The sequence below is a fragment of the Fistularia commersonii genome, chromosome 5 (assembly GCF_037954325.1).
Source record: "Fistularia commersonii isolate RoL2024-O1a breed Wild chromosome 5, RoL_Fcom_v1.0, whole genome shotgun sequence".
NCBI lineage: Eukaryota > Metazoa > Chordata > Actinopteri > Syngnathiformes > Fistulariidae > Fistularia > Fistularia commersonii.
In genome coordinates, this window is record NC_141288.1 from 5,454,757 (window position 1) to 5,476,772 (window position 22,016).

At 39.5% G+C, this 22,016-nt stretch overlaps 1 protein-coding gene across 4 annotated transcripts in view; it reads right to left on the reverse strand.

Annotated features, from left to right (window-relative positions):
• Positions 1 to 2,309: 2,309 nt before the first annotated feature.
• tmcc3 (transmembrane and coiled-coil domain family 3) overlaps positions 2,310 to 22,016 on the reverse strand; it is a 65,105-nt gene continuing 45,398 nt past the window's right edge. For all 4 annotated transcript variants that reach the window (XM_086146607.1, XM_086146608.1, XM_086146609.1 and 1 more), the window contains 4 exons: positions 12,783 to 12,947; positions 9,162 to 9,937; positions 7,367 to 7,502; positions 2,310 to 5,607 (listed from right to left, as the gene is read on the reverse strand). In XM_086146607.1, the coding sequence (XP_086002733.1) occupies positions 5,302 to 5,607; positions 7,367 to 7,502; positions 9,162 to 9,937; positions 12,783 to 12,947 (1,383 nt within the window). In that variant the 3' untranslated portion in view covers positions 2,310 to 5,301. The remainder of the gene's footprint in view (positions 5,608 to 7,366; positions 7,503 to 9,161; positions 9,938 to 12,782; positions 12,948 to 22,016) is intronic.

Consider the following 22,016-nt stretch of genomic DNA (forward strand, 5'->3'; position numbering starts at 1 on the left):
TTTTTGTTTTGACGTCCAGGGAATACGTTTTCTGTACAGCATTTCCTAATAAAGGAGTTGCTGCATTTTCTATCCAGAATTGAGATTCCCTGGAGTGATAGTAGGGGTAACTGTGATTGTATGGTTTGGTGCGTCATTATATTTTTGGTCAGGAAGAGAAGTGATGCAATAATTTTAAGTTGTTTATCGTACTATTACATTGACAACCAGAAAGCATTCCCATGTATCGATGCATTGTTTAATTTAATTTTACAGATGTATATACCTTTTATCGTAGTGTTTGTACATTTATTCGATAAGGAGCTACCATTCCCGTAGTGCTACCACTACTTCACTCAGTCACACATCATGTCCTCTTTGTTATCTATTCTTTATCCTTGCTGTTGTTGTCATTCCATTGACATTCTGTTTATTTACTTTTATCCTTGATGTCATTCTGTTGTCATCTTGTTTATTTTCATCCTTGTTGTGGTCTCCGTACTTTTAACTACCTCTTTTATTCATATTTATATTCATATTTATTGTTGATCTTGCACTGCTGTGACAAAAGGATGTCCCCTAAGGGAATAAATAAAGTATTATTGTCTATCTATTATTTATTTATGGCATGCAGTATTCTTATCTCACCACTAGATGGCAGTCGTATCATGCATCTGTCATCTGGAGATTCAATCTGCTTGTCTGAGCTTTTGTGGTGGATTTAATTGTTTGGATCCAGCTTGATGAGGGAGCCTTGCATTTCTGAAAGAAATTGGGTCTGGCAGAAGCACACCAGCGTCCAACGCTAAGGGGGGGAAAATAAAGGAGAAAGTCATAACCTGAATAATACATTCCAGTCCACCAACAGAAACTAAAACATTAATGATCTCCCATGTTTAGTCTGGTTTACACAAACCACTGTGGCTGAAGAGTCTGACCTGAGTCAGTCACTGGCGACGTGACATGCAACTGTCAGTGCTAATTCATGCTGTCAAATGAAATGACTACATTACAGGAGGCTAAAATTTATGATTATAAATTTAGATCGGTAATACGACTGATCAAAAAAATGAAAATTTGCAGCAATATCATTTGAGTTTATATAACAAAAATTGCCCCCAAATACAAATTTATTACAAATATTATTATTGTTATAATTATTAATACATTATATTTATATTATATAATTAATTATTATTACAAATCACAAAAATATGTACAAATAACCTTTGGTGCTACTCTCTCATGCCATCAAATCTGTAATTTTTCACCTTACTTGCAGTTTGTATCTACATACACTTTGAGCTTCATACCTCTTAATTCAATGCTTACTATTTAATGCAATAGTGCACATTACTGTTAACTGTATTATAATTTTGCAACTTCCATGTCACTGTGGGATTGTGAGAAACTTCTTCTCGATTCTTCTGTACGTCTGGTACACACTTAGAAATTGACAATAAAGCTGACGGAAAAGAATTCAATGGAAAACCAAAAAAAAAAGGGTAAAGCATACAAAATATGTGGCTATTTACAGATGTGTAATCCGACAGCAAAACATTAAATACAGCAAGAATTTTAAGGGACTATATGAATGTAAAATTTGTAATTATATAATAACTTTTGGTTTGCTGTTTGGTGTCCTTATGCTAAGATATTGGCCAGCTGTAGCTTCAGTTTTAGCCATCATGAAACCGGCTGCGGGGCATCATGAAATCTCACATCAGGCAAAAAAATGATTAAAAAGACTTTTTTCGTAGAGTGGGAGATGACAACACAAGGTGAATTGTTTGCCAATCACCAGTTGTAGTTAGAAGCTTCGCTGTCTCTATGCTAACCTAAACAAGCTAAGCTAAGCTAAAAGTGATTTTTGGCACAAATTTCAACATAGCATTGTCAATATTGCTAAATGTGTTTATGCTAAGCTAAAAGTCTGTAAAAACTGTGACTGAATTTCAAACAGAGCAAATATTCAGAGGACAAAATGAAATATTTCAAAAACTGAACCATCCATTGTTGTTTTTAAGGTTAAAAAGGTTTGAGAAACTTTTCAGTCAGAGGGAATTTAAATGTCTGAACTAACACCCTGGTGAATAGTTTCTGTCATGAAAATAATGAGGAGACGCTCAGATTGTGGGGCTTGTTAAAAGAAATTCAGACTTGTTTTATTTATAAATTCCTTGTGATGTTTGCGGCACGGTTTGATCTTTACATCAGATCCGCTCCCTCCTAACATCACCCAGGTTGTCTAATGGGATATGTATAATGGATAAGCTTCTTTTTCACCCTCTTTATGGTGACAAAAGCAACCACGATGTCAACAGCAAGTTTAGCAAAACAAAGATTTATTATTTTATTTGCAAAGGAAAAAAAAAACATGTGTCATGGACAACCCATAACAACAAACCAATCCACATACAGGAGACATAAATGTGAAAATGTACAATATGAACTTTGAAGAACTGAGAGAACTGTTGTTCCGAAATAAATCCAGCGTAAATAGAAGAAATAGTAGTTTTGTTGAAAGTCTGAGGTGCCTTGAAAAAAAAAAAAAAAACCCAGAAAAGGAGAGATAAAAACAAAAACACAGTAGAAGAGATAATGTGCATTGAAAAGGCATCAGTCCCAACCCAGCCCCCTCCCCCCATCACAGTGACACGGGGTTCGGGGGATGTGGAGCTACATTGTTCGATCCCACCCCATTCTCCCCGTTTACGATGCTGTGTTCGTGTTACGTGGGAAAAACGTGAATTCTTGGAGACTCCTGTACTAATCATGCATAAATGTCATAAAGGATAGCAGGCCAAGATTGTCTCCGATTGTTCATTTTTTCCTGAGTCTTTTTTTCCTTGGTGTTCACCAATCAATTTAGTGAAATTTAAAAACATATACATATATATTGTATTTTTTTTAATTTAATGAGTACATTTTAAATAATTTTTCCCCAAATACTGAAAAAAATCTTAAGAATTTTTCATGGTTTACAAATTTTCAGGTAAATGTCCGAGTGTTTTTTTTAGACAACTATTAAACTGTGACTTGTATTTCTTGACACATCCCCTGCAACAACTGAAAAAGATGGATGGAGTAATTCAGGTTCAATTTAAGTTAAACAGCTGAAATCAAACTAGCCTATGAACAAAGTTCAACCAGGCAGGAGTCCTTGCAGGTCTGAACCGTCCGCTGTTCTTCCCAGGGGACACAAATGCAGCACGACATCAACATTATCACTCGACACTTCATTTGTTTTGTGCACCTCCCATAAAAGGCCATTCTGTAAAACATGGATCTTCTAAATTGAACACGATCCTGTTAGGAGCTTTTAATCTAATCCTAAAAAAGCAGTAGTCACAGATCTCCCTCTGTTTGCCCTTACGGTAAATATTAGTTTCTTTTTCGTCCTCATGGTCTACAAGCCGGCAGCTAAATGCTAAAGCTGCTGTCTTTGGAATTCAGTAAACGTCTTGCAGACATCCGATTTTCTCACATCTTTGAGAAAATAAAAAAAAATTCACAAAAAGCAAGTGAATAGCTTATGACGAAACGCCGAGAAGCACCAAAACGACATAATGGCGGAAAGTCTCTGTGAGGGAGGTTTGACGGTTTGAGAAACACACCATGTTGGCCTTTTGGTTAGCTGGTTAGCTTAGCATGAAAGAATGACAATTGGTCGGTTGGGGTCGTTGAAAAGATAAAATATAGCATGATTTTCCTGGGAGTTATTTGTACGTTTGAATTTATTCCTATATAAACATACTGATATAGCATTAATTGCACTTCTATATTTGAACCTTATTTTTTCAACATCCTGCAGTCAAAACTCAGAAAGAGGAAACTGCTGGTGTACAAAAATGCAAATCAGAGAGTAAACCAGCAACTTGTAATTTGACTTTTTGCGTTTCATTGCAGAGAACATAATAAGTTTTTTTTTTTTTTTTTTTTCTACTTTCAATAGCCAATCCCTGACCTCCAGGCTGGCGATACCTGTGTATATATACACCTGAAAAAGAAAAAAACAACAAAAGTGTTAGGACTGGTGAGCATTCAAACACGTTGTAAAATTTGATTTTTTTTTTCCAATATCAACTAACAAGGTGCTTTACTTCTATTTTTCTAATTTTGTGGACTTTATAGTCTTAAGGCACGCAGCAGAGCAGTGTCATGGTGTCCCTCACATTCTCCTGAAGAGAATATTAGCCTAAAATATTTCCAAAGTAAACCTGAGCTAATGGACTCCTACATTTTCTATATCCTACAAGACAGAATTGTATTATTTTTTCCTATATGTTCCAGAATTAAATATTTTCATATGATTTTTTCGTTATCTATCCTGGTTAACCTGACGCTGGGTGAGGGGTTTTGGGGCTGTTCAAGGCGGAAGAACCAGCATTTTCTACATCATTCCGACTTTTTCCGATTTTGGGCATTTACACATCCAATCCCCGTGAGAGTTGGGTGTTTGGGGGATAAAAAAAACTTCTGAGTGTTAAGGTGACGCCGATTTTATTCAAGGAGCTTTAGTTATTTTTTTCACTGTTTAGATCGCGGTTTAGTCTCATAAAACGTTCACCAAGAAGGCAAATGAGTGCATTTCCCAAAATATTATTTAAAAACAAACACAACACAGACACGCATACACACACACACACACACACCTGAAATTTATGGGTTATAAAAAAAATGCTCTTTAGAAGGAGACAAGAGAGAAAAACCCATCTCTAGCACACGTACAAACAAACAAACACACACAAAGACACAAACACAGTTACACACGGTCCAAATCAACCTTTAGGTGGTCGTGTCTTTGTGTTCATCACAGCTGGCTGGTGAGGCGGGAGGCAAAATTAGTGTGTGAATCTTTAAATACGTCCAGTGATCGGGAGTATCCGATGTGCGATGGCGGACACACTTACTTCCCTTTAAGGACAAGAAATCACCACCAGATTTTCTTTTTTTTTTTTTTAAAACCAGCACATTCTGATGATCCATGGGCCCGGATGAAGGCTGGTGAGTGTTGCTGAGCTCTCCATCATGAGGGACAATGTTACATCATCATGGCGGCACGCTGCTTCACCTCATGCGTTTCGCTTTAGCAGTATCAGCTTGATGTTGGATGAAGTTAATTAAAGAGGCCTTCCGGGGGAAAATAAAAAGCTCCCCCGCCCATTTGAGCGGACCCGTGTCGACATGCAGGACCTTGAATGCGGCCAACGCGGTAGCCCGCGGCGTCTGCGGACTGAGAGCGGGGGTAAGGCTACATGTGAACTCCGTGCCGCGGCGTGGTCGCGCCGGTCCTCGCGCCGGATTTGCGGCGACCCCGGCTCAGGCCGGCACCAGGAGTCGCTCCAGGGCGCACAGCAGGTGTTCCCAGTTCTTCCAGAGCAGCGCCAAAACGGACACGCCCACGCAGGTGAGCGCCAGGTGGAGGCGGCTGCGCAGTAGCGGCGCGGTGAACTTAGCCGCCGTGGAGACGCACACCAGGATCACCGTGACGATGGCCAGCATGATGTTGATGCACTTGCCCAGGAGCACTTTGGCGTCGGTGTTTTCCAGTTGTACAGTTTGTTGTTGCTGCTGCTGCTGGAGCTCCAGCTTGGAGACCCGCGTCTGGCACGACTCCAGGACTTCCTGCTCATGCGTGCGTGCGCACACACGCACACACACACACACACACACACACACACACATACATACACCCAGGTGGGGAAATATCAGTCAATAGGCTTTGCTAAGCTTTAAATCAATATCATTATGTCAATTTTCAGTGCATTTACTTAAAAAATAAGTGGACAGTGGACATTTTCAAAGAAAAGTAGCCCACTTCACTAAACGTCTACTTTTCATAAGTCAGCTTGCACTTATTTCCAGCTTCAACCTCTTAAAATACAAGCTCAAGCTCAGGAATCTTGCAAATTGATGACAAAAGTGTAAATGAGGTTAGTTACATGTTTTAATAAGTAAATAGAATCCCGAGAATTTGATAGTATTTTTTAAGATAGAGCTTATTTAGTTAACGCATTATTTTCAGTCTTATGACGTTCATGGGATTGTTTTTTTCCCCCAGGAAAAAATAATTATAATTAATGGACTTTAAATCAATTGATCTTCGTGGGAATTGTCCTCTCTGAAGCCAAAATGTGTCTTAACACGACACTGTTTTTGTAATAAAACAAGCTTGTCCCAAGCTATCTTCGCTCTTTTCACAGGAGATTTATTCAACTTTGCCTTGGCATTATTATTCACATTATACAACGTGAAGATTCAGTGAAATTAAACCACACGTATGGATCGATGGCAAGCTGCAACTAATTTTTTGGAAAAAAAAAAAGACAAAATGCTGTGGACCACGGACTGCAAACGCTTTTTATCAACAAGATCAGTTTTTTGTTTTTTTTTAATCATCTTGTGCGCCGCCCTATTTTTCTTTGGACAAACAAAATGAATTTGGGACACGGTCGAGTTTGCACAAAGTCAACAAACGCCAATTAACACGCCACGCTATTGGTGGAATGTGTTCAAGTCAGAACCTGGACGTAAATATTTGGCCACTTGAAGAAAAAAAAAAAAAAGTGTCTTTGCTGTGAAGAACTGTCGTGCATTACAAAGAACCGTAACGACAAGGTTACACAGCACGTGTTAAAACCTGCAGATCCAGCTGAGTGTAAGATGACACGCGCTGAAAAGCAGCTTCGTCGTATCGACTTGTAGCGCGAGCGCTGTTTGCGGTAGTTCTCATTATCCTACGATGAATACGTTTAGATATCTAATTTATGAAAGCTCATTATTCGATAATTCATTATCTATAAACTCCCTATCTCTCAGTCAGTAGGAGCCTGAGCCTCAGTCAGGTCGAACCAGGATTGGTTGCCAATCGATAACAAGGCCACATAAAGAGAAATAAAAACATTTAATCCCTCTTTCACACATCTGGTGAATTTAGGATCTCTACTGGTGATCATTATTATTAGTTTTATCATTATTATTATTATAAGTAGTAGTAGTAGCACAAGTGGTATTTCTCTACACTAGCTGTAGAACATATTGCACTTTCCAATTACCGCAAAGTGCTTTACAAGGACAATTAAAAACATTATGATAAATAACTGTCTGATTCAGGGGGCGAAAAACAGAAAGAGAAAACGCATAAACTAAATAGAATATGATACGTGTGACGGACATAATTCAAAAGGGCTGCTCTTAGCGTCTGGAGCCCAAACCCAGGGAGAGTTCATCATTTATATTTTAACAGAGATTCTAGAGAGGATAATGAGAGGGTCTGACTTCCACTGTAAAAAGGCGCACGTAGGCATGTTGTGCGTTATATAAGTGCATCATCGAGGGTGTCGGAGTGTGTTTGTGTGCGTGCGCGCAAGAAGACACTCGGCACCTGTATGTCCCTGGCCCTCTCGTACGCCTGATAGGCCACCTTCTCCTCGATGCTGGCCAGCTCCTGCTTCAGATTACTGGTCTCGTTCTGGTGGAGTTCAGTGAGGTCATTCAGCTGGTCTTCCAGGCGCTCATACCTGACACACACACACACACACACACACACACACACATAATGAGTAGGTGGAAACACAGATTTAAGAAGACAGAGAAACAATGCATCATGGTCTGTGTACGTGTGTGTGCGTGTGTGTGTGTGTGTGTGTGTGTGTGTGTAGGCGAAGAGCGGTGCTGCTCGAACGTTTGCCCTTCGGACTGCGTCTGATTCGTCTCTGGGTTGATGTGTTTCCGCTTCGCCTGTTCTTAGCCCACAGAGGCTCTTATCCGTTGCCCCCTGCGCCGCCGAGCTGAGTGGGAAACTCTTATCCAGCATGTTGGCAGGTAATTTATTCTATGGATATTTATTTTTAGACGTGAAAATATCTGGCACTACTTTTTTAACACAGAATTAAACATGTGAACTAGTTATTCCCAAGTTTGCTGTGAAGTGCAAAGTAATGGGAAAATGTATATTTGATGATGTGTGATTTGTTTTCTAAGGATTTTTTTTTTAATTTCTGATAGGATAGCTTAACTGGTACACAGTACAGAAGTTTCATCTTAATGTGTTTGTTTGTTTGTCTGTCTATCTGTGTGGAAAATTATTAAAAAAATATTTATTTTTATATTTATTATTATTTTAAATAAATGTTTTAATCGATTTCCCAGGAAATTGACTTTGGTGGAGATCGGCACAAGTCTGAAATGCACTTCTGTTGACATCTTGCCTTTTTAAATCTGTTGGACTTTTACAGGCCGGAGAAGACTGAAAGATGGCATTTTAGAAAAAAAAACAAAAAAAAGAGCATCCCATCAAACCGAAATGTTAATTATTAACAAATTTTCTCTCTGATACACTTTATCAATGATGCGCCACCACCTGTTTTTATCTGGGGTTGATAATTGTTCTAGCGATGGCTCACACACGCATGTGCGCACACACACACACACACACACACCTTCAGTTTGGGGCCTTAATGCATTACATGGCCACATGATATGCTTCACTATTAGACTGTAAAATTGAGGTTGATAATCGATAGAAAACGTAAATAACTCTTCAAAACAGAAATATATTGAATTTCAAGCTGAAAATTCATACTTATGCCACCAATGGTTACAGCCTGCTGCCCTCTGTACTGCACGCTCTCTGTATAAATACATATACTGTAAATAGAACCACATCCTGAGGCTTTTTGCATTTCTGTACTTCTCTTTTTTCACCGCTTCACGTGTTTATTTTTGTCCTGTTGTTATTTTTCTGCTTTTCACAGCGTTCCGCTTTCATCCTCTTTGCACAGCTACTCGACTGTTCTCTCAATGGAATCATGAAGCTGGATTTTGAATGGATTTCCGTCCTATTGATAGGATACTATCAGAGAAGGTTCACGATGGTTGCCATGACTTATCATACGTTTGAGTACGTCGGGGTGGTGCGGGAATAAAAACAAAAACACGTGAGCTGAAACTAAATGAGATTTTTTCACTTTCATTTAATTTGGTCTTTTCTAATTGAGGAAGAAATTAGGCTTTTCCGTCGTAGCAGGCTCTTATTTGCTATTAAGGAGCAGCAAAGGAGATATTTTACGTTATTTGGATGCAGCTAGCGGGGAAAAAAACTCTGTTGGTTGGAGGCGACTGTTCAAGAAGATAGAGCAATAAAGTGAGATTAAATAAAGGGTTGCAATTGTGCTCACCTGTATCGCTCCTCCTGCATCACTTGGGTAAAGTAGCTGTAATCCCGTTTAAACTGAGTACTCAGAGTCTCCATGTCCTCCGCCAGCTGGGACTGGGCCTCCCTGATCTCGCGGACCATCTCCAGGACCTCCCCCATCCTCCCGTTGGACTCGGACCTCCCGGCGCCCCCCGAGCCCGCTCCCGAACCCCCCGCCGGGTTCCCGTTGGAATCGGCGGAAGCGGAGGTCCCCGTGGAGCACTCGTCATCGCTCTGATATTTGGCGGTCTTGGCGACGGTGGTGGCGCTGCCGCTCAGACCCCGGGCCCCGCCTTCCACCTGCAGCCCGCCGCCTGTCTCCATGCTCTTCAGGTGCGCGATGTTGTCGGCGCTGCCGTACTTGTTCCGGATGAGGTTGGCGAAGCCCCGCGATTTGTTGAAGAAGAAAGGCGGGGAGAGCGACACGCCGGGCCCGATGGTCTTCACCTTGTCCAGGGCCGGGTGGCGGCCGGTTGAGCTGACGTCCTTCAGGCTGCCCTCCTTGCTGTGGGTCCCCGATTCCTTGCCTCCGTCCTTGTGGCCGTGCTTGCAGTTGGTCTCGCTGTCCTTCATGCGGCGGTGGTACTGTTCCAACTTCTTCTGCAGCCGCGCGATGGAGTGCGCCGACTTCTGGTTCTTCTTCTCGAAGACTTGACGGATCCGCGCCACCTGCTGCTTGTCGGCATTGTTCATCAGCTTCAGGTACTCGGCCACGTTCTCATCCCGGGCCGTCTGCTCCACCTTGATCTGCTCCGTCACCTGGCGGGATGACGGCAAACGTTTAAAAATAATTCACGGTTTAAGGACGATTAGGACTTATTTAACTTGAACACTGATTCTTGAAGGATTTTCAGTAACTCCTTACCCATTTTAAAGTATTTTCTTCGTTTTTCTCCTGTTAAATGTCATTCTGAATTTTTCTGAATGTTATCTTTTTGCACACTTCATTGCATTTCCCCAGGGTTACAGTTACAGTTTCTTTAAACGCAAGTTCAAAGAAATCTAGCATTGTTTTAGAAAAGAAGTCCTAGAGTAGAGGTACAGATCACAAGATAAGATAAATGTTATTGATGGGGGAAATTCCTTTGTCAGGGAGAACAAAAACAGCAACAACATCAGGGATAAAAATGGACACCAGAATGGAACAATAAGGGTGAAAAATAGACAACCAGAATGAAATGACAATATAAATAGAGTCACAATAGCAATGACAAGAATAAAATCAATAGACACAGTGAGGTTGTGGTAGCAGCGCAGATGCACCTCAGTAAGGAAAGCTCACGAGCAGGCTTTCCTGACTATCTTGTTGAGCCTGTTGACTTCACCATTTCATTCATTCATTCAATATCTGTGCTCATCCCGCATTCTCATTAATAGGTTTGTGCAATTTTGGGTCTCCGATTGCATGTTTTTTTTTTGGACTGTGGGAGGAAACCGGAGAATCCGCAGGACACGGCGAGAACAGAGAACATGCGCGATCCCTGTCGGTATCAAACCAAGGACCTTTTTCCTGTGAAGCGGAAGTGCAAAAACCATGGCACCACCAGGTGATCGTAAAAAGCTTTAAATAATCACAGTAAGATGACATCGAACACCCAAACTGGCTTTGCTTATTTTGGCACAGGAACTGATGTTCTTGTGCTCCATTTCTTTGAAAGCGTAGTGTTTGCTGGTGTGTGTCCGAGTGTGTGGGGGTCGGCCGCTGTGTTTGTTGTGCGGAAGAAACACACCCAGCAATCAAGTTGAGCCTCATAATACAAAATGACCATTCAAACAAAAAGCGGAAAATGCATGAATCTTTTTTTACTGTTCTTAATTTTGCAAATTATTTTCAAGGAAATCTGATATTTTTCACTGTAATGCTGTCATTATTTTCCGATGACTTATTTCAGGAAATTTCATGCTACTTTGAAATATAATTATCAGTGATTACGAACATATTAAGACCACTAAATTTTACTTCAAAGTATTGCATCATAATTCTTTGAAATTAGTATTTGAATTGTTAATGACTGAAACTTCAAAGAAAAGAATAAATTACATACCCATTTAACAGAATCATAATAGTGTAATTACTGCCCTTTATTTTTTATCTTATTTTAAAAAGCCTGTTTTGTACCATTGAACAAAATTGCATTAGCGTCCTCCCCATGCTGACAACTCACTATGTGATGTTTTTTTTCTTTCCCCAAATTGCTCAGCTCTGAGAAATCCTTTCGGAGAAAGCGGAGAAAAGTTTTGTTGGTTTCCACTGGTTACCACCGCTCTCTGTTCCAAATGCAATTATTGTGAAGAGCATTTAGGGAGTGAAGAGAGATGTCGATTTAAAAACATTAGCCGCGGCAAAAACTAAAAAAAAAAAAAAGAAAATCGAATGTAGGCCAGCCTGGAAAGGTTCTTGAGACGCCTCAGTTGAGAACATCCTCACCAATACCTGAAACCCACATCCTGAAGTACTTTTATCACTTTCTCCCACTTTGCGGGATCTTTATTTTATTTTTTTCCACTGCCATTGCACATTGGGAGCAGTGATTTATTACATTTACTGCACAGCCCAAAATCCGAACGGATTTACAGCGGGAGACGAAATGTAATTCCTATACAGATGCTCAACCTCTTAATTTCTAATGAAAGTTGAGACCATCAGGTCTCCCACACACAACCGATCTCTGAGATATCAATAGAATTAATTCTGCAGTTACTGACGGAGCTTGGATGGTTTTTAATTTTCTTTATTTCTCTTCGGAGGAGGAGGAACTCAGTGATGGGAGAGACACATAACACCTATAATTGCAGAAATATGATGCCGCTTTAATCGAAAAGTTTGTAACAAGCATTTAGAAATAATTAAATGGTCACTGATCATGCTTGCCTGTATAAAAAAAAAATCATGGAATCTTTTTTAAAAGACACTGTGTTCCCAATTTTCTGGTCAATTCCTTTGGACTGTTGATTGATCCTAATATATTAAGCTAATTTAAAGCCCCAACCTACAAGACTTTTCTTTTTCTTGATATAGAAAGACATCTTTTCCTATTTATTGAGGTACAATTCTGGTCATTTTTAGGTGATTTTTTTTTTGTAGTTTTAGGTCATTTCCAAAGCAAATTTCAGGTGATGGTTTGCCAATGTTTTAACATCATTTCTTGTAACTTCTGTAAGGTGATTTAAAAAGAAGTTGTTGTTTTTTTTAACTCTAGGTAATTTTGAGGAAATAATGTATCTTTTTTAAAACTATTTAAAAGTTAAATGAAAGCTTTTAAACTATTTTGCTTAACTGAAAATTTGACAACAATGAAGTGAAAAAAGTAATTAGCAAAATGGAAAATAACAATTATGGAAATAATATCATGGCCCAAAAACTGTCTGTGTCAGGATGTAGAGTAAAAAAAAACTGTAAGTTAGCATAAAATCAAAAAAGAATTAAAAAAAAAAAAAAAAAAAAATTAAATTAAAAAAAATAAAATAAAAAGAGAAACAAAACAAAACCCCACAGTTTGGTATTAAACTTATTAAGTGAGGTGTGTGTGTGTGTAAGTTTATCTCAACCCTTTAACACCAAAAACGTACAAACACACAAGGAGGAAATAGCGTTTATTCCCACCTTGAGGATCTTCTGCTGCAGACTGTCGATGCCTAGCGCTCCCTTGGTGAAGTCCAAACCCACTCCATCGTCTCCGACGCTGTCCACCACATCCAAGTTGGACTCGGAGCCCCCGCGGCGGATGGGCACGGAGATGCTGAGGAGGTCACAGCCGCTTCGTTCCGCCTGGTACAACACAAAATAAAAAGAATGGAGGTGAATGACTTAATATGAAGGATGAAGATGGATCACATGGATCAGCGTTGGATGAAGATCATTCACGACTGACATCTGAGTCGGACTCACGCCACTAACAGTATCATGAGACCTAATGCTCGGCGGCACTGACTCACTACTTCTGTCGACTGGACTGGTGGGCCACCTCATACACCCGTGACTTTTAGGATTCATTGCCTTGAAAGTTGTCGAGCTCCTAGACTTTTAGTGTATGTTGGGACCGGTCTGGTATTTGAACTGCAGTTTCAGACTTGTGCTCAGGACTTGATGCACATAGACTGGATCCCACCTCAAATAATATTATCCTACCCTCCCTTCAATTCTCTAATAACATCTTACTAACCTGCTAATTTTGGATTTCGCAAAGGAATCGGTGATTCAAAGTGTCATATGGACAGTAAGGAAACACATTTCCCTGGACAATGAAATTCAGATTTTGCTTTCCAATGTGAGTGCCAGATGTGCACGACACATAGTTCGTAACAAAGAAGAGGCATACAGGACTGTCTCAGAAAATTTGAATATTGTGATTAAGTTCTTTATCTTCTGTAATGCAATTACAAAAACAAAAATTTCATACATTCTGGATTCATTACAAATCAACTGAAATATTGCAAGCCTTTAAATATTTTAATATTGCTGATTATGGCTTGCATCTTAAGAAAACTCAAAAGAAGAGACATACAGGACTGTCTCAGAAAATTAGAATATTGTGATTAAGTTCTTTATCTTCTGTAATGCAATTACAAATACAAAAATGTCATACATTCTGGATTCATTACAAATCAACTGAAATATTGCAAGCCTTTTAATATTTTAATATTGCTGATTATGGCTTACATCTTAAGAAAACTCAAAAATCCTATCTCAAAATATTAGAAAAACCAAATTAAATAGGCGAAGCTATAATAAGACATTAAAAAATAGCAGCGTGAATTGGGGTTGTAGTCCCTCACATCCTCATTTAAAGAAACATTTTGCTGACACTTTTCAAGAAAACAGAACACATCCAGTTGCTACAACAATACTGATGCTGCTCCAAACTTTTATTGATATTTACCTGGTAGATGTATTGCTTCTTTTTTGATTTTATGCTAACTTACAGTTTTTTTTTCCATCTTTGTTGTTGTTCTTAGGTGTTGTAAAATGATGTTTATTACATGGTAATTTTCATCTTTTGACTTTTTGCTGATATTTTTTTTATTTATGCTAATTCATATATGTTTTTAGCCCTAAACTTATGCAATATTTTTGATTCATGAAAAAGTAATTTTTGTTTTTTTAATTGCATTACAGAAGATAAAGAACTTCATCACAATATTCTAATTTTCTGAGACAGTCCTGTAGGTCAGTAAGGACATAACTCCGTAAATAAACAAGCTTAATAACAGGCGGTGAATAAAAGATGTAGTGGAAATAGAATTTGTGCAAATAGAAAGAGTTGTGAATTGGAAGGTAAGAAGTCAATGGAGGGAGTCAATGACCACTATTGTAAAAATGACAAAAATACGAGCTTGAACCGTTTGTCACGAGCGGTATTTGAACCCAAATCTCCATCTGGACCCCAAAAGACCTCCATCAAGATGGAGTTTTTCTTTGAGCTCAACCATCCTGACAGATACAACAATAGAAACTGAATTTTTACGTATCCGATTTGGCCGACATAGATTAGTGTGCTAAAAACAACAAAATATGATAACCCAAATGCGACAATGATCATTGAAAAAAAAAGGTTTTATTGTAATTCATAATTAAACAGACAAAGAAAGATAGATAACTATAGAAACTAAACAAGAATTTCATTCACAAATCTGAGTTCTTGAGAGACTAAACACAATGTGGAGATCCTTAGGTAGACACAAAGAGAATGTACTTTTTTTTTCCCTCTGTTGATATGGAAATTTATAACTAATAAATTTATCCATGAGGATATATCATGGAAGGCACTTCCCTCCAGCAGGAAAAAAAAGAACACTGTGTCATTTACTTGCAACAGAGATTAAGGAGAAACCAAAATATTTGGCTTTTTTTTTTAAGATTAAAAAAACAGAACCTTAAAAGAGCCTTCAGGTTTTTACCAGCCGCCTTCCGCACGCGTTCTCGCCGCTGATCCGTGTTATCGGCTGCTGGTGTGTCTCAGAGAAAATAAAAGGCCTCTTTCATCTCTCCCTGTTGCGCTCCGCCGCTTCAACCGGCTGAAACGTTTTTGCCTCTTGGTGATCACATACTCCACTTCGGCGAGAACAAAAAAAAAAAGAGGAAGTACTATGCGTAGAAAGGAAGAAAACCTTTGCATATGAGGAGGCAGTCTTGAGGGGGATTCTCTCATTTCCCAGGTGCTTTTGATATGGTGTTTGTGTCTTGAGGGTCAGTTAATGGATTAGTGAGCAGCTCTGAGCTCTTATTCTGAAATCCCCTCCTTCTGCATTGACAAAAATATTATTACACAATGCGGTGACTGGTTCCAACACATTGAATGCCATCCGAGGACAAACATGCACGCACATACAAACATGCACACACATTGAGAAGCCAGGTTCACACTTGTCATTATGTTTTTGGCTTCATTCATCTCTTGTTCATTGACAACTACGCCAGATTCTTTAATGAGTTCTTGGTACAGGATTAAACAAGAAAAAAATGTTTTTCACCATATAACATACCGATATAAATAAGTACTGGAGGCAGCTTTTAGTCTGGAGAAATGCAAAGTTAACAAATCAATGCTTATTTTCATCCATTTTTTTGTAATCAATTTGTTGCTCAATGCTTATTTTCATCCATTTTTTTGTAATCAATTTGTTGCTCAATAAATATCAAATGAATATTTAACGGAAAAAAAAATTATCAGCTTCCTAAATCCATGCATGTCTGATTTAAAATGTCTTAATATATTCCTCTAATGGCCGTAAAGGATTAGGAATCCAATATGTTTCCACTGAGTGCTGAAGTTAAAGACTTTGTTTTTCTAAAGTGTGAATATTTAATTAAAACTCCGGCTGCCGTTAATGAATTTCGAAAGGGAGTGTTATCTTTTCCTCGATCAAGTAGCTTTCAAGCTGCCTTTTGTACAATTATTAATACCAAATAAAGAACGAGGCGGCGAACAATTAGCTGCAATCTATAAATGAATCAGTAATTTGATTACCTTTTTTTTCTAAGAGTATCCAGTCCCAGATGATCAAATGGAAATATTCCGTCAGCTTTTGATGGCAGCAGATTCATTGTATCATGTTTTGACATTTTAACAATAAATATATAGAATGCTCACAAAATGCCTGTTTATAATTATTACTCTATTATTATACAAATGGAAATGTTTAGGATTTTTTTTTTAAATATTTTTTTGGTGAAACATTAGCTTCATTAAAGGGATGAAAGAGGTTTTTTTGGATGCCGATATCGCAGCTTATGTGTCTGATAACCAACGTTTTTTTTCCCCTTCCAAAGAGCAGTAACGCATGCCGACTTTTCTATGATGCCCGCTGGCAGCCGCAGACATCAAACACTCGGATTTTCAAAAATGTGACGGCGGATTCTCGGGCAAATACAGGTTTGACTTTGAAGCTAACCCGATAACACTGACGACACGCCGTAACAAGATTCTGACTTTTTTCCTCCGCTGCCATCGAAACCCCGGATTCCCAGGACAATCATCTCTGCAGTGACCTTTGACCCGTGGGTTTGTTGCTTGTCACTTGAATGCAGTAAATATAATAAATAAATATGTTATTCACCGTTGGTATCGTAGCGATTTTTCTACAGTGCTGACAGTGGATGAAACATCAGTGCCACTCTGAAAATAAGGGTCAGTTAAAGGTTAATAAGAAAACACGGGGTCCTTTATTGCCAAATATAAAATGGATGAAGCGTGACGGGAGAGGAGAAGAAGATCCGAGGATGATTACTCTATTAAACTAGAACACGCCATCTTTAAAACCCAGCAAACAATAAAACCTCAGCATCAAAGTCTTGAGGTTTAATCTTTTACACTTATGGATTATGGATTACACTTCCATTTGCAGGCAGGCGAGCACGCTGCCTCGCCTGCACAACTGGCCCAGGAGAATGAAATTGTCGGGTGTATGGCAGGGATTCGCAAGTGTGAGGGAGCAGTGAGCGGCCGCCTCGTGCTCAGCAGTTGGAACACGTATTGGCAATCCACTGAAAACTGGGTCTGAGGGCTGCGGCGTGCAAATTATTTACATGTGAACACACACGCCATATGTCTTGGAGGATACACGTGTCAGATATTGGAACGGTGACCTCACTCTAGGGGCCGGCCATGTACGTTATTCCACAGATTGGTGGACACAAAACAAACACACACACACACACACACACACACACATACACATACACATACACACACATCCCCTGGGAAATTCCTCTCTTAGAAATGAAATATGCATGAAAGGCATGCTTCTCAAAAGCCATGCTGGTCCCAGTGAATTTCTTTCACGGAAAACAGGAAACAGTCTAAATCATATTTCTCACTACGAGGGGAAAAAAAACTATGATGCTGTATTATTTCCTTAAAACTGATTAATATAAATCCGTGCATCGATATCAAGTGAATCGAGAGCAGCTTTATAAACACGGAGCATCACCTTCAATTTTTCTTTAGTGCTTTCTGCTCTGATGCTGCCAGAAAATGATCAATACATTAACCGATCACTCGCAAATTCAACAAAACACCTCTCAAGCAGACTAATTTAGGGATGATGTGTTGACTTTTGGCAGGGTCTGTGTGATTTGTATTCTTAGTAAGTCTAATATTTGCTCCACAGGAGGAAGCAGGGTTTCGTGTGTGTGTGTGTGTCTATGTGTGTGTGTGTGCTAAATGAAACAACTGGCCAAGCTAAGTGAGCCCCAGCTTTGAGGGAGCTTCTCAGTGATGGAGCTGGGAGGAGGTGAAGAGGCCTTGCACAACCTTGTAGCCAAACATAACTCCCGGGGGAGAAAGGGTTTCTCCTTTGGCTCCAGACGGGGTCAAAAACAACTTATCCCTGCCTTGGTCCTGTGTTTTGTTGCCTTTTGTTCCTCCCTGCCTCCTCACATGTGATTTTGAAAACGCCGGTCAATACAACAGGTGGGATGGAAAAACAATTGGAAACTAATCAACAGCTGTTCATCCTTGATAAACTGACTGCACATTCATGACTATAAAGTCCAGGACTTTTAAAGAAAATCCTAGGTGACTCGTCATCACCGCCTAAAAACCCTAATACAGATTAAGATCTGAACTGAAAGCATTAAATGCCAAGGATCACAATCTTCAGCCCAAATTACAATTGAGCTGTCAACCTGCAGGTTCCCCTGAAACCAATAGTTAACTAGTAGGTTAACTAAAGACTCTGCCAGTATGTGTGAATGAGACAGTGAATGGCTGGATGTCTAAAAGGGGTCATAGACATACATCGGAATTCCGTTCCAACTGCGCAGTTTAACACGATTTTCGTTGTTCGTCGCAACTCACATACCGTACATAAGAACCTCAACCATGCGAACACTGGTGAAATCATAATTTATTCCTTTTTGCATGTCAAGTACACGCTTTTTAATCACAGATGAGGCTAAGCAACCGGCTGATGTTTGTTGGTGTTTCACCCTTTTCAGAGCGTTTTATTATATCTAATTTCACGCTCATGGAGATGGCTTTCCTTTCCTTCGAAGTCCTGCCATCAGAAGCCTGACTTACGCTTGGGACACATAACGAAGGGCAAAAAGTTTCCAAAATAAAACCAATACAAATGAAAGAAAGCAAATATAGTACAATCCAATATGGCGTACAGCCGGCGGATGTAAACAAAGCTGTCTTCCTCGGATAGCACTGTTTGATGACGCACAAAAATAGTTTTAACGTCATAAACGCCATACGTTGGAAGGATGGAACGTAAATTTGTTCTGAGAAGGCAACCAAAAATCCACTATGAATGATGGAACAAGACTTTCTTAATAAATCAATCCATTTATGGGAGATGGGGTCGTAACCATGAAAGGTCAAGACATCGTAAACTGAGGGCCTGGTATATTTTATGTGGACCTGTAATTGACAGATAACTGCTTAAGGTTAAACCCTGCCTTTCACCCAAAGACAGCAAGGATTGGCTATAGCCCGGTGCAATAGAGCAGTACAGATAATGAATAAATGACTGAATTAACATACCTGTGTTTTTGTGTGCGTATTCAGACGGTACATTTACATAATAGTGGTATTTATTCTATTGTCGATTTTGTGAAAACACCGGTCAGAGCTGCATTTGGAAGCGGGGCCAACACACCGAGTGCTGTTAGCGGTGGAGGAACGCCGCTGCGCTCAGGTTCGTGACTCTTTCATCCAGTATGTTGACCTCCACTTCCCTTCCGACAGCAAAGGATACGCAAGTGATGATAATGCACGCGGCCGCACTTCAGATGCAGGGGATTTAAAAGTGCTTGACCACAGCTAGGTGGATTTTCCATGGCCCTGCCTGTTTCCCAGCAGTCGGACGACTATTGCCGCTAATTTATGACAGCACTTCCACAAACTCAGAGGGCTGAGGAAGAGCCATTAAACGCATCGCTTTGCCACCGTCGTATCAGGTACCTGTTACACAAACCAGCGTTCCTGCAACTGAATCCGATCAGCAGCTCTGAAAACAAGAAAAGCATCTGCTGTGGAAAAAAAAAAAAAATCTCAGCGGATCAAATTGAATGAAATGAGGGTGAAGGTTTGTCTTGTGCAGCATGAATTATAAATGGAGAGTTTCACACAGGGTCTCCCAACGATGCAATGCATCATTAAGATTAGCCTGCGTGTGCAATCGCTGGCGACCGACACACTCTTTGCAGTGTGTTGTGTTAGAATAATATATGAATGTGGGACTCTGAGGACAACACAAATCAGTGCATTTTCAGCATTGTGCCTCTGTGCGCACTGCTGGGATGTTATGGATCACAGTGTCTCTTATCAGGAGGGAAAAGATGTCTTAAAATAGACCTCAGCTTCACTGCAGGTTTTTAGGGTCTATAAACACTTGAATAAAACTACCAATGGGATTAATAATGAAGAGTAAAACATCTATATGTGACACAGCATCATGAATTTTTGTTTTGGTTTGTGAATTATGAGATAATTCTTTTATTTTCTTAATTTCTTCATCCAGACAATTGCCAAGTCGTTGTTGTTTTTTTTTAATTACCAATACAGTTATATTTTCTGATGACTTCATGGGTGTCAAAACTAATCTGATTATTAAATAAAGCTATGGAAATTCCATGACCACAGTACACTAAATTAGCCACATTTGAAAAACAAAATTAAAAGGAAATTCGCAAAAAATAAATCATAAGGAAAATAGACTTTTTTGCTTGGAATTGGTCTGGAGAATTTTCCTAAACGTAAACTGAGAAAGCAACCAAAAATCCACTATGAATGAAGAAGCAGATACATACGCCAAAAGATAAATATCACAAAATTGGATGAATAAAAGTGGTTGAAACTATACATTGTATTGCTCAATATTCATTATCTTGGATGTGTATCAGACAGACAGACATTAAGAACAAGATTTTGAATAATGCAATACTGTTTTTTTCTCTCCACATCAGCCCTAACTTGACTTTACGAACAAGACAAAACATCTGTGCCAAGAGAGAAATTGTATTTTAAACAAGGCACAGAGAAATAATGTCAGAAGAGGTCATTTCCAGGTAAAAGCCAACATTCTGTTGATGCGAGATGGACTGGGGAGAGAGTTCGCCCCCGACTCCACAACCAGGTAGCCTCCTCTGGGGAAGAGGAATAGGCTGACACACTCTCGTGCACAGGGAGCTCGGCGTGTCCCGCACTGCTGGGGACGACAGAGTCCGTTGGGAGATGCAGGACAAACAGAACCTGGGAGACAGGCTGCGGTAAAAACATGGACGGCATGGATTAACCCAGCAGGTATTTAATATAGGACTGATATCTCGTATGCAGTGCAGTACTGATATCAATCCTCCGCCTGCCAATGAAGTATAAATACTGCATGGCTATCATCAATCAGCTTCAACCACCTAAATATTATTCAGCTCAATCCATCTTGAAGAACACAACACAACATAGCTAGCTTCACAAAGAGGAACCTATACATTCTTTAGGTCTTTATTTTGCTGTTTGTAGTCAAATTTCATTCTGAAATACTGCTGATTCTTAAAAAAGTATTTGCAATTGTTGCTTATTTTTTGAGCCAATTTCTTGCTGGCTGACTGGTCATTTCACTGAAAATTTCTGTCGATAAGGGGATTGAAACAACAATTTGCAGATAATCTGAACAGGCAAACAAAGTGTTAATAGGTGGCTGGAAATTTTTGTTCAAGGGGAACAAAACAGATAAATTACCAGACTTTGATTTTTTTTTTCTCTTGCCATCTGTGCTTTGTTTTTGTCGGCCCACCTTTGCCCCATTTTAATAGAATAACATGCAGAGTCACACACCTGCAACAAAGCCAAACCCTAGGTGCGGCAGCCAGGGAAAAAACTATGTTTGTGCAACTGTTGACTTCCAGGCCAATGACTGATGCCAGACCATTTCCCCATCCTGTGACTACTGAAGCATCAGCTCAGGTCTATACGGGCAGCCGCTGACAAATGAAGTGACAGGCGGAATCGAGCACATCCATGTTCTTCAGAGCTGAAGAGACTAAAACGAAGTTCCAGACAACTCGGCTACACCTTTCCAGCTGTGGAATATATGGGAGTATCATTAGGTAGGAGGAAGAGTGTTGGGTTTTTATTTGTCTGCGGAGCAATCTCAAGTGAATTGTTTTCAAAACCATGGGGGAAAAAACAAAACAGAACACAAGTATACTGGTGTGTGACCTTTTCGAAAAACTGAAAGTTTCCTCAAAAAACAAAAAAAAAACATTTACAAGAAAAGACCTGATCAACAAACAAAACTCTGAAAATAAGTAAATAAGTTACAAAGTTGAACTAATTGCCATTGAACAACTGGTGCATAACCTGAAAAAAGATTGGAAAATAATTGGATGAAA